General features: G+C 37.6%; 1 protein-coding gene across 1 annotated transcript; it reads left to right on the forward strand.

The window, feature by feature from the left end:
* The first annotated feature begins 6,300 nt into the window (after window positions 1-6,300).
* On the forward strand, window positions 6,301-7,251 carry LOC145950221 (serine/threonine-protein phosphatase 7 long form homolog). The gene is made up of 3 exons (XM_083061276.1): window positions 6,301-6,351; window positions 6,433-6,757; window positions 6,959-7,251. Exons 1-3 carry the CDS (start codon window positions 6,301-6,303, stop codon window positions 7,249-7,251), a joined length of 669 nt encoding a protein of 222 aa, XP_082917402.1.
* Window positions 7,252-12,913: the final 5,662 nt, after the last annotated feature.

Here is a 12,913-nt window from a genome sequence, read left to right on the forward strand (position 1 = left end):
ACAAAATTTCTTCTTTCCTTTGTATACTTCTTCATCCCATGATAGAGGAATGAAAGTAATGCAGCCCCCCAAACATAATTATTTACATCGTTCAAATCTTTAATGATTTGAACATATGAAGGACGACATAAATGTTCATCCCCTGATGGTACTATTATACAACTGATAATCATCAACAACATAGCATAAATCTTATGGTCCTGGGGCGACTGTCCACATGCAATTGTTTTCAATTCATAAAGACTAAGGGTCTTTGCATCGGAACCAAATATAGAAAATGCATCCTTGTCATAGCTACAAATTGGGATGATGGGTTTCCCCTCAATGGGTAACCCAATTAAAAAAAGAACATCTTCAAGCGTGATGTTCATGCAAATGTCATTGATTAAGAAAGATAAAAAGTCCAGGCGTTTGACTTTGATCTGATATTTTTTCAAAAGAATTTAACACAAACGGGTTGGAATAATGTTGCCTTTATGCCCTACCTTCAATAGGCAGAAAAGACAAGTGGTTGGACCATTTGAGGATATGATTTCATCAATGAATGCCTTTAATTCATCATCCAATTCTTCATATGAATTTGCTAATGTGTCCAACTTGCCACAACTCTTAAAAGTCATTTCTACTTCTACATATATTCAGTCCATAAACATGCACAAAAATAATTAATGAAAAAATATGAGCAAATAAAAGAATTTATGAAACATTGACAATCTTCAACATATTGTTCATAAATGCACATTATTTTTTCATAAATTCTTTTATCTGCTCATATTTTTTCATTAATTGCTCTTGTGCATGTTTATGAACGGAATATATGTAGAAGTAGAAATGACTTTTAAGAGTTGTGACAAGTTGGACACATTAACAAATTCATATGAAGAATTGGATGATGAATTAAAGACATTCATTGATGAAACCATATCCTCAAATGATCCAGCCATTGTCTTTTCCACCTATTGAAGGTAGGGCATAAAGGCAACACTATTCCAACCCGTTTGTGTGAAATTCTTTTTTAAAAAGTATTAGATCAAAGTCAAACACCTAGACTTTTTTTCTTCTTAATCAATGACATTTGCATGAACGTCACGCTTGAAGATGTTCTTTTTTTAACAAGGTTACCCATTGACGGGAAACCCATCATCCCAGTTTGTAGCCGTGATGAGGATGCATTTTCTATATTTGGGTCTGATGCAAAGACCCTTAGTCTTTGTGGATTGAAAAGAATTGCATGTGGACAGTCATCCCAGGACCATAAGATTTATGCTATGTTGTTGGTGATTATCAGTTGTATAATAGTACCATCATGGGATGGACATTTATGTCGCCCTTCATATGTTCAATTCATTAAGGATTTGAACGATGTAAATAATTATGCTTGGGGGCTGCATTACTTTCATTCCTCTATCATGAGATGAAGAAGTATAGCGAAGGAAAGAAGAAATTTTGTGATGGCAACATGTGGGTCTTCTGGTAAGGAAATTTTTTTGTTGAGTTTTTCTTTCTTTTTTATGATTTTTGATATTTTAATAAATTGATATGTTTTTTCCCCTTTTATAGGGTTTTTTCATATACCATATTCAGAAACTATGAGAAGAGCTTAAAATTGACCTCAACCAAGCGTAGCCACCAACACCCTTGTTGTTTTCGGTTGTGGAGGCATTGCATAAGATAGGTCGAGACCACTATGCAACCTATGAGCAGAAAATAGTTTCTATTTTAGACAATCTCGAGGACACGATAAGGCTAAATCACCTTGCTTTTTTAATTGAATCACCTTTTAGTTTTGACTTAATTATACTAACTTCTTTTTTTATTTTCTATAAAATAGGATATAGTTTGACACCCATATACTACGGAGATGCTGCCTGCTCAATTCCATGTCCAGATACCTCTTAGGACATGTTTATCACCATTATTTTGCTTTAACTTCGTGGAACATCATCTTCCACATCTTCCAGCTAGACAATTTGAAGTGCTTGAGGGGTTAAATCTAGATGGCACAGGAGATTCTCTTGAATTGATCACTTTCAAGAGTAGTAGGGGAAAAAAGTGGCTCAAACCTTTTAAAGACTATGAAAAAGAGCACTTAATATGGAACAGTAGGCTATTTGTTGAAAGGTGTTGCATGTCCAATCACCCAAATATAATGCTTTTAGGGGAAATTGCTCCTTTGCTATCAGTGTATGTCGGACAGACAGTTTTAAATTGACAGAATCCACATTTCCAGCACTCTTCCTCAGGGGTACCATTTCCTTTCAAAATGTAATATTTCTAATCAGTTATCAAAGCAATTCATAATTTAGTGCTCCTTCCATCATTTCTAAATAGGCAGTGGATGTAGGTCATAACAATCACTACATAATAGGCTCAATCCAACACAGTCTAAATTGTAAGTTAGGCTTGATTATCATGCCATTTGCCAAATTTAAGTTCTCCCCCCTTTAAGATCCAAAAAAGTTATACCAGAAGAACAAGTTTATGTGTTGTTATATTAGAACTACACATTCGTTGTTTTAAGCTACAAAGATTGTTGTATAGAAATGGCGGACGCACTTATGAGTAACCTGAAACACTGAACAAACACGTTAGCCAAATCTCTACTGAGGCGTGTAATAGCACTGACCTTAATATCCGCAAGATATGCGCAAGTCTCCCACGATACAACAGGGTCGTCTCAAGGATTTGAGGAGCAGAATTGACAATCGAAAATATTGAGAACTCAGAGAGAAAGGCTTATTGTCGGATGATAAAACAGTGTGTTGGAGGCTTTTATTTATAGAGTTTCAGAAACCCTAAAAAAATCACGTAAAGCATCCGATAATTAAAGAAAATTAATTTGAATAATTAAGGAAAATAAATCCGGTAATTAAAAAAAATTAATTCAAATTTGTAACAGTGAAAAATTGTAATTTTCGGATAAGGTTTCCTTAATTAATTAAAAATAATTTAATGTAATCAAAATAAAAATATTTTTGGATCTCAGGGGGAAATCAAAATATTTAAACTATAATGGGCTCACGTGCGTGAACCCACCACTCATTGCTCGTGGCCGTAGGGGCGCTCCCTCGTTCTGTCCTCGAAGGTTCTCACAATCACTGCCTTCCGCCCTGTGTAGCGTCTCTACAAGACGATCACTGCCTTGATCTTCACCATCTTCTCTAAGGGTGTTCATTGGTTCAGATCAACCTGACAAACTCGGTGACCGAACCAAACCATTCAAATTGGTTTGGAATCGAACCGAACCAATGAAACTGAAGGCTATTGGTTCGGGTAACGGATTGGGTAATCCAAACCCAAATCCGAACCGAACCAAACCTAGAAACCCTCGTCGTGGTCCTCGTGGACATGTAGTAAGCCAGAAACCCTCACGCAGGCATGTAGCCCCACCTTCCATCTTCGGTCCTCATCGGCATCCTCGTCAGAAGTAGCCCCTTCGCCGGCACGGCGCCACCCTCCTCTCCCTCTGCCTCACCTCCCGCAACTGTAAGCAACCCCTTTGCCGGTGCAGCGCCACTTCCCTCTTCCTCCTCTCCCTCTGCCACACCTCCCACCACCACAAGCAGCCCCTCCACCAATGCGCCGCCACCCACCTGTTCTCCAAGGAGGACAAGACTAAGAGCACCTCCAATGGGGGTGCTTACTATGTTGCTTATTCTTAAGCAACAATACTTATAAAAACCTCTCATTGGAGTGGTCTTATGTGGCAATCCAGTTGCTTAAATTTTTTTTTTTCCAGTTGCTTTACAAGGAACAATGCTTAGCACTAACAAATTTGAAAAAGAGAAACGGCTGATATGAATCCAGGTGAAATATGAAAGGGGTTTTGAAAATAAAAAAACCAGATAAAACCTCAATCTTCAGGTTCTTCCTCCGTTGGGCATGTGCGAAGGCTGCTGGATGTTGGAGGAAGGGTTGTCGACCTCGGCCACCGATCGTCGGTCGCACGTCGCCGGAGGCGCGACCTTCGAACGACAGATCCCCCAGCCCGCGTGCAACCTCCGATGACAGAACCCACTAGCCCGCGCGGGACCTCTGAAGACAGAACCCACCAGCCCGTGCGCGACCTCTGAAAGACAAAACCTTCCAGCGCACAGCTTCGCACGAGAGACCCCTCTGCGCATGCTTCTCCGCGCTACAGAACCCTCCCCGCGCGCGCCTCATTGCACGACAGACCTCCCCCGGTGAAAGCTTGAGTGAAGAGAAAGAGAAATGCGAAGAGAAAGAGAGAGTGAACAGAGAGTGAATAGAGGGTGAGACATTGATAGACGTGAATAAAAAAAAAAAAAGACGTTGAGAGACGTTGGTATTTCTTTTTTGAATTTTTTTTTATTATATATTTTTTTTTTATTGTAATTTTTTGTATTTTTTTTTATTTTGTAATTCTTTTTTATTATTATAATTTTTGGTATTTTTTATTATGTAATATTTTTTTATTATTGAAATTAAATATTATTGTAATTTTTGTTTTGTTAGTTATTTATATTTAAATATTATTCATAATAATTAATTTTATAAAAATTTATCATAAAGTGTAATGTGAGGTGTCAAAAAGTGTAATATGAGTTATAAAAAAGTAGGGGTGCTTGTAAGCAATTTTCATTGGAGTAAAAATTGTAAAACTATAGTATGAGTTGCTTATGAGTGACGTGGAATAGTAGGACCTATTTAAAGTGGTTGGGAGTTGCTTATAAGCAACTCTCGTTGTAGATGCTCTAAGTGACTTGTATTGTACGTACTTTCTTTTCATTGATTTTTTGCTGATGTTCTGTCTCATGGTTGTCTAGTGTCTAGTTATTATTTTTGAGTTAATCACCTATACATTGTCATCCTCACGTGCGTGAACGCACCACTCATTGCTTGTCTCTTTGTAAGTGTAAGGAGCACTTTAATATATAAAGACTCTACACTTGAGTGGTTCAAAAGAAAATAGTCCCACATTATGTGGGACTATTTTCTTTTAAAATATCTTGTATGTGCAACATTCGCAACCTACTTGTGGTGAATTTTTTACGGAAGTAGTATTTTTTGAATTTTTTTTACCAAAAATGCACCTGTTACACTTTATTTACACATTTAGCACCATTCACTGTTCATATTCAGAATTCAGTTCCTCTCGGGAACCGAATTCTGAGCTTCAAAATTATTATTTTTTTTGTGATCAGAATTCGGTTCCCGGGGGACCGAATTCTGAGTAGTTTTTAATTTATTTTTTTTGTTGGTGGAACAATTTGCGCGAATCTTGGAATTGGAACGGCCCGTTCTAGAAGCAAAACGGCCCGTTTCGCTTGCACACGTAGAATGTTAATTTTGAAAATGGAACGGCTGCAGAACGGGCCATTTTAGAGTTATGCATTAACGCAAAACTTGAGAACGACCCATTTTGTGGCCGTTTCAAAATTAACATTCTACGTGTGCAAGCGGAACGGATTCCAGAACGGGCCGTTCTAGTTCCAAGATTCGCGCACTCTCGCCCACAAATCAAAAAAACAATTAAAAACTACTCAGAATTCAATTTTTCGGGAACTGAATTCTGATCACAAAAAAAAAATTTGAAGCTCAGAATTCGGTTCCCAGGAAACCGAATTCTGAGTGTAAACAGTAAATGATGCTAAATGTGTAAATAAAGTGTAACAGATGCGTTTTTGGTAATTTTGTTTTGAAAAAATTCCATTTCCGTAAAAAATTCACTTATGGTTTATCAAAACCTATGAGAACCTGCAAATTAATTCGTACAATTTCATTAGCTTACATTGGCAGTTAACGAGTCAAACCTTCAAATAATAATTGATTTACACCAATTGTAAAATTAAGAAACTTCAGGGCCCAACGATCTTCGAAATTTTTACCTAAATAATATTTTTTAAAAGAAAAATTACACATTTAACACCTGTACAAGTTTATTTACTGGACTAGAACCCTAAACCTTTTACCATGAAACAGCCCGTTTTAAAGAATGATTTGAGCTATTTTTTTTAAGCTGGAACGGGCCGTTCTTGTTTTAGAACGGGCCGTTCCAGAATAGAAATTTAAACATTTTTTTGAATCTGGAACGAGCCGGAAGACGTTTTTAGGAATTAAAATGTGGTTTGGAACGGGCCGTTCTGGTTTTGGAACGGCCCGTTCTGGGCAAACAGTGAAAATGCTGGTTTTCCTATAAATAGGCCCTCTCCCCTTCATTTTTTCCATACGATTTCAGCTCAGTTTCTCTCCTTTATTCCTTCCCTGTACTACTTCTGATTCACCTTCATAGTAAGAAAATCTTTTTTTGGTTCAATTTTCATTAACCAAATATCAAAAATGTTATTGTGGAAGCAAAATGAGCATATGTCTGCCTTCATTGGTAGAACGGTAAGTTTAGCACTTTCGTTATTTACTTTAAATTTCAATGAACTTGTAACAAATTAGTACTAATTTTGGTAATTATTGCAGGAGACTGAGAATATTATTTGTTCTTACTGTCATTCAATGCCAGAACCCCACCCTCTAATTGTTCCTATACTAGAGGAAGTTGATTTTTCTGGGGTTGCAAACCTCAGACATCTGAAAGTGGATCACGCATTAATCACAGCTTTGGTTGAAAGATGGAGACCTGAGACTCATACCTTCCATTTTCCAACTGGAGAGTGCACCATAACACTGGAGGATGTTGCACTTCAACTTGGCCTAAGAGTTGATGGTTTACCAGTCATTGGCCCAACATTATATGACTGGGAGGAAATGTGCTCCACCTATCTCGGAATCATGCCAGTTAAAGGTGAGTCATTAATTGGCTCTATGATTAAATTAAAGTGGTTAAGAGAAAATATGTTAGAATTACCAGAGGAACCATCTCAAGAACAAATTCATGCACATTGTAGAGCATATATATTAGGTTTAATAGGAGGTGTTTTGATGCTTGACAAAACAGGCATAATAAGGTACATCTTATGTATTTATCTTTATTAATAAATTTTAGAAGAACAAGACGATAGTTGGGGGTCGGCTTGTTTGGCTATGTTATATAGGGAAATGTGTAGAGCTACAAATGTTAGCAGCAAAACAATGGGTAGTTGTGCATCTTTGTTACAGTCTTGGGCATGGCATCGCATGCCATATATTGCGCCTATTTCCAGGATACCATCAACATTCCCTCTAGTTTGTAAATGGAGCGGGGGCAGAGTTTTAAACTTTCAAAATGTACCTCATAATGATGTTGTTGGATATAGATCAAGGTTTGATCACATTCAGAATGATCAGGTAACTCTTTAAAATCAAAGTTTTATTATTATTTTTTATTTTCTTTTGTTTAGCATAATATGTTAACTTAAAAAGTTTAATTTTTTTTGTAGTTTTTATGGGCGCCATATGCAGTATTGCAAACTTCATGTGGCTACTGGTTGTAGTGGTGGATTATTTGGAATTGGGAGGGTTTCTTCATCATTATCTTCATGTGCAGAGAGAATTTCGTTTTCGTCCTCGCTAAAAGGATCAAAGACATTTTCTGTTGGGAGACCAACAACAACATGATCTTCAATGTTGGTTTCAACATTGGGTTGAGAAGCAGAAGGTGTAGCTTGCTCAAATGGCTGAGAAGGTATTTGATTAAGGTCCATGATTGGACCAGTTAAAAGCTGTGTGTATGACTCAATGTCGTAGTTGGAGGGGATATCATAAGAAGGGCCAGATGGGTTAGTGTTCTGGTAACTTTGATAAATTTCGTAAGGTGAACGTGAAGGTGAAACTTGTGGTACATGTGATTCAACTGTAGTAAATGTAGCATATAATTCAATACCTGATTGAAGTTGATTAGAATCGTGAACATTGAAAAGTGCCTCAACGTCTTCATCATCCGTCAACTCAACACAGGTATAGCTACTAACCCCTGGGCCAAGTCTAATAGGGTACCAAAAATGTATGCTAGCCACCCTCTCAGAATCATGGGATGGACATTTATGTCGCCCTTCATATGTTCAATTCATTAAGGATTTGAACGATGTAAATAATTATGCTTGGGGGCTGCATTACTTTCATTCCTCTATCATGAGATGAAGAAGTATAGCGAAGGAAAGAAGAAATTTTGTGATGGCAACATGTGGGTCTTCTGGTAAGGAAATTTTTTTGTTGAGTTTTTCTTTCTTTTTTATGATTTTTGATATTTTAATAAATTGATATGTTTTTTCCCCTTTTATAGGGTTTTTTCATATACCATATTCAGAAACTATGAGAAGAGCTTAAAATTGACCTCAACCAAGCGTAGCCACCAACACCCTTGTTGTTTTCGGTTGTGGAGGCATTGCATAAGATAGGTCGAGACCACTATGCAACCTATGAGCAGAAAATAGTTTCTATTTTAGACAATCTCGAGGACACGATAAGGCTAAATCACCTTGCTTTTTTAATTGAATCACCTTTTAGTTTTGACTTAATTATACTAACTTCTTTTTTTATTTTCTATAAAATAGGATATAGTTTGACACCCATATACTACGGAGATGCTGCCTGCTCAATTCCATGTCCAGATACCTCTTAGGACATGTTTATCACCATTATTTTGCTTTAACTTCGTGGAACATCATCTTCCACATCTTCCAGCTAGACAATTTGAAGTGCTTGAGGGGTTAAATCTAGATGGCACAGGAGATTCTCTTGAATTGATCACTTTCAAGAGTAGTAGGGGAAAAAAGTGGCTCAAACCTTTTAAAGACTATGAAAAAGAGCACTTAATATGGAACAGTAGGCTATTTGTTGAAAGGTGTTGCATGTCCAATCACCCAAATATAATGCTTTTAGGGGAAATTGCTCCTTTGCTATCAGTGTATGTCGGACAGACAGTTTTAAATTGACAGAATCCACATTTCCAGCACTCTTCCTCAGGGGTACCATTTCCTTTCAAAATGTAATATTTCTAATCAGTTATCAAAGCAATTCATAATTTAGTGCTCCTTCCATCATTTCTAAATAGGCAGTGGATGTAGGTCATAACAATCACTACATAATAGGCTCAATCCAACACAGTCTAAATTGTAAGTTAGGCTTGATTATCATGCCATTTGCCAAATTTAAGTTCTCCCCCCTTTAAGATCCAAAAAAGTTATACCAGAAGAACAAGTTTATGTGTTGTTATATTAGAACTACACATTCGTTGTTTTAAGCTACAAAGATTGTTGTATAGAAATGGCGGACGCACTTATGAGTAACCTGAAACACTGAACAAACACGTTAGCCAAATCTCTACTGAGGCGTGTAATAGCACTGACCTTAATATCCGCAAGATATGCGCAAGTCTCCCACGATACAACAGGGTCGTCTCAAGGATTTGAGGAGCAGAATTGACAATCGAAAATATTGAGAACTCAGAGAGAAAGGCTTATTGTCGGATGATAAAACAGTGTGTTGGAGGCTTTTATTTATAGAGTTTCAGAAACCCTAAAAAAATCACGTAAAGCATCCGATAATTAAAGAAAATTAATTTGAATAATTAAGGAAAATAAATCCGGTAATTAAAAAAAATTAATTCAAATTTGTAACAGTGAAAAATTGTAATTTTCGGATAAGGTTTCCTTAATTAATTAAAAATAATTTAATGTAATCAAAATAAAAATATTTTTGGATCTCAGGGGGAAATCAAAATATTTAAACTATAATGGGCTCACGTGCGTGAACCCACCACTCATTGCTCGTGGCCGTAGGGGCGCTCCCTCGTTCTGTCCTCGAAGGTTCTCACAATCACTGCCTTCCGCCCTGTGTAGCGTCTCTACAAGACGATCACTGCCTTGATCTTCACCATCTTCTCTAAGGGTGTTCATTGGTTCAGATCAACCTGACAAACTCGGTGACCGAACCAAACCATTCAAATTGGTTTGGAATCGAACCGAACCAATGAAACTGAAGGCTATTGGTTCGGGTAACGGATTGGGTAATCCAAACCCAAATCCGAACCGAACCAAACCTAGAAACCCTCGTCGTGGTCCTCGTGGACATGTAGTAAGCCAGAAACCCTCACGCAGGCATGTAGCCCCACCTTCCATCTTCGGTCCTCATCGGCATCCTCGTCAGAAGTAGCCCCTTCGCCGGCACGGCGCCACCCTCCTCTCCCTCTGCCTCACCTCCCGCAACTGTAAGCAACCCCTTTGCCGGTGCAGCGCCACTTCCCTCTTCCTCCTCTCCCTCTGCCACACCTCCCACCACCACAAGCAGCCCCTCCACCAATGCGCCGCCACCCACCTGTTCTCCAAGGAGGACAAGACTAAGAGCACCTCCAATGGGGGTGCTTACTATGTTGCTTATTCTTAAGCAACAATACTTATAAAAACCTCTCATTGGAGTGGTCTTATGTGGCAATCCAGTTGCTTAAATTTTTTTTTTTCCAGTTGCTTTACAAGGAACAATGCTTAGCACTAACAAATTTGAAAAAGAGAAACGGCTGATATGAATCCAGGTGAAATATGAAAGGGGTTTTGAAAATAAAAAAACCAGATAAAACCTCAATCTTCAGGTTCTTCCTCCGTTGGGCATGTGCGAAGGCTGCTGGATGTTGGAGGAAGGGTTGTCGACCTCGGCCACCGATCGTCGGTCGCACGTCGCCGGAGGCGCGACCTTCGAACGACAGATCCCCCAGCCCGCGTGCAACCTCCGATGACAGAACCCACTAGCCCGCGCGGGACCTCTGAAGACAGAACCCACCAGCCCGTGCGCGACCTCTGAAAGACAAAACCTTCCAGCGCACAGCTTCGCACGAGAGACCCCTCTGCGCATGCTTCTCCGCGCTACAGAACCCTCCCCGCGCGCGCCTCATTGCACGACAGACCTCCCCCGGTGAAAGCTTGAGTGAAGAGAAAGAGAAATGCGAAGAGAAAGAGAGAGTGAACAGAGAGTGAATAGAGGGTGAGACATTGATAGACGTGAATAAAAAAAAAAAAAGACGTTGAGAGACGTTGGTATTTCTTTTTTGAATTTTTTTTTATTATATATTTTTTTTTTATTGTAATTTTTTGTATTTTTTTTTATTTTGTAATTCTTTTTTATTATTATAATTTTTGGTATTTTTTATTATGTAATATTTTTTTATTATTGAAATTAAATATTATTGTAATTTTTGTTTTGTTAGTTATTTATATTTAAATATTATTCATAATAATTAATTTTATAAAAATTTATCATAAAGTGTAATGTGAGGTGTCAAAAAGTGTAATATGAGTTATAAAAAAGTAGGGGTGCTTGTAAGCAATTTTCATTGGAGTAAAAATTGTAAAACTATAGTATGAGTTGCTTATGAGTGACGTGGAATAGTAGGACCTATTTAAAGTGGTTGGGAGTTGCTTATAAGCAACTCTCGTTGTAGATGCTCTAAGTGACTTGTATTGTACGTACTTTCTTTTCATTGATTTTTTGCTGATGTTCTGTCTCATGGTTGTCTAGTGTCTAGTTATTATTTTTGAGTTAATCACCTATACATTGTCATCCTCACGTGCGTGAACGCACCACTCATTGCTTGTCTCTTTGTAAGTGTAAGGAGCACTTTAATATATAAAGACTCTACACTTGAGTGGTTCAAAAGAAAATAGTCCCACATTATGTGGGACTATTTTCTTTTAAAATATCTTGTATGTGCAACATTCGCAACCTACTTGTGGTGAATTTTTTACGGAAGTAGTATTTTTTGAATTTTTTTTACCAAAAATGCACCTGTTACACTTTATTTACACATTTAGCACCATTCACTGTTCATATTCAGAATTCAGTTCCTCTCGGGAACCGAATTCTGAGCTTCAAAATTATTATTTTTTTTGTGATCAGAATTCGGTTCCCGGGGGACCGAATTCTGAGTAGTTTTTAATTTATTTTTTTTGTTGGTGGAACAATTTGCGCGAATCTTGGAATTGGAACGGCCCGTTCTAGAAGCAAAACGGCCCGTTTCGCTTGCACACGTAGAATGTTAATTTTGAAAATGGAACGGCTGCAGAACGGGCCATTTTAGAGTTATGCATTAACGCAAAACTTGAGAACGACCCATTTTGTGGCCGTTTCAAAATTAACATTCTACGTGTGCAAGCGGAACGGATTCCAGAACGGGCCGTTCTAGTTCCAAGATTCGCGCACTCTCGCCCACAAATCAAAAAAACAATTAAAAACTACTCAGAATTCAATTTTTCGGGAACTGAATTCTGATCACAAAAAAAAAATTTGAAGCTCAGAATTCGGTTCCCAGGAAACCGAATTCTGAGTGTAAACAGTAAATGATGCTAAATGTGTAAATAAAGTGTAACAGATGCGTTTTTGGTAATTTTGTTTTGAAAAAATTCCATTTCCGTAAAAAATTCACTTATGGTTTATCAAAACCTATGAGAACCTGCAAATTAATTCGTACAATTTCATTAGCTTACATTGGCAGTTAACGAGTCAAACCTTCAAATAATAATTGATTTACACCAATTGTAAAATTAAGAAACTTCAGGGCCCAACGATCTTCGAAATTTTTACCTAAATAATATTTTTTAAAAGAAAAATTACACATTTAACACCTGTACAAGTTTATTTACTGGACTAGAACCCTAAACCTTTTACCATGAAACAGCCCGTTTTAAAGAATGATTTGAGCTATTTTTTTTAAGCTGGAACGGGCCGTTCTTGTTTTAGAACGGGCCGTTCCAGAATAGAAATTTAAACATTTTTTTGAATCTGGAACGAGCCGGAAGACGTTTTTAGGAATTAAAATGTGGTTTGGAACGGGCCGTTCTGGTTTTGGAACGGCCCGTTCTGGGCAAACAGTGAAAATGCTGGTTTTCCTATAAATAGGCCCTCTCCCCTTCATTTTTTCCATACGATTTCAGCTCAGTTTCTCTCCTTTATTCCTTCCCTGTACTACTTCTGATTCACCTTCATAGTAAGAAAATCTTTTTTTGGTTCAATTTTCATTAACCAAATATCAAAA

Source organism: Cajanus cajan, chromosome 8, assembly GCF_000230855.2.
Source record: "Cajanus cajan strain Asha chromosome 8, NIPB_CcT2T_4, whole genome shotgun sequence".
Lineage (NCBI taxonomy): Eukaryota > Viridiplantae > Streptophyta > Magnoliopsida > Fabales > Fabaceae > Cajanus > Cajanus cajan.

Coding starts and splice junctions, on each gene's coding strand:
- LOC145950221 (XM_083061276.1), top strand. CDS start 6,301: ATGTTATTGTGGAAGCAAAATGAGCATATGTCTGCCTTCATTGGTAGA. Junction 6,352..6,432: donor CTGCCTTCATTGGTAGAACG/GTAAGTTTAGCA, acceptor TAATTATTGCAG/GAGACTGAGAATATTATTTG. Junction 6,758..6,958: donor CGGAATCATGCCAGTTAAAG/GTGAGTCATTAA, acceptor AATAAATTTTAG/AAGAACAAGACGATAGTTGG.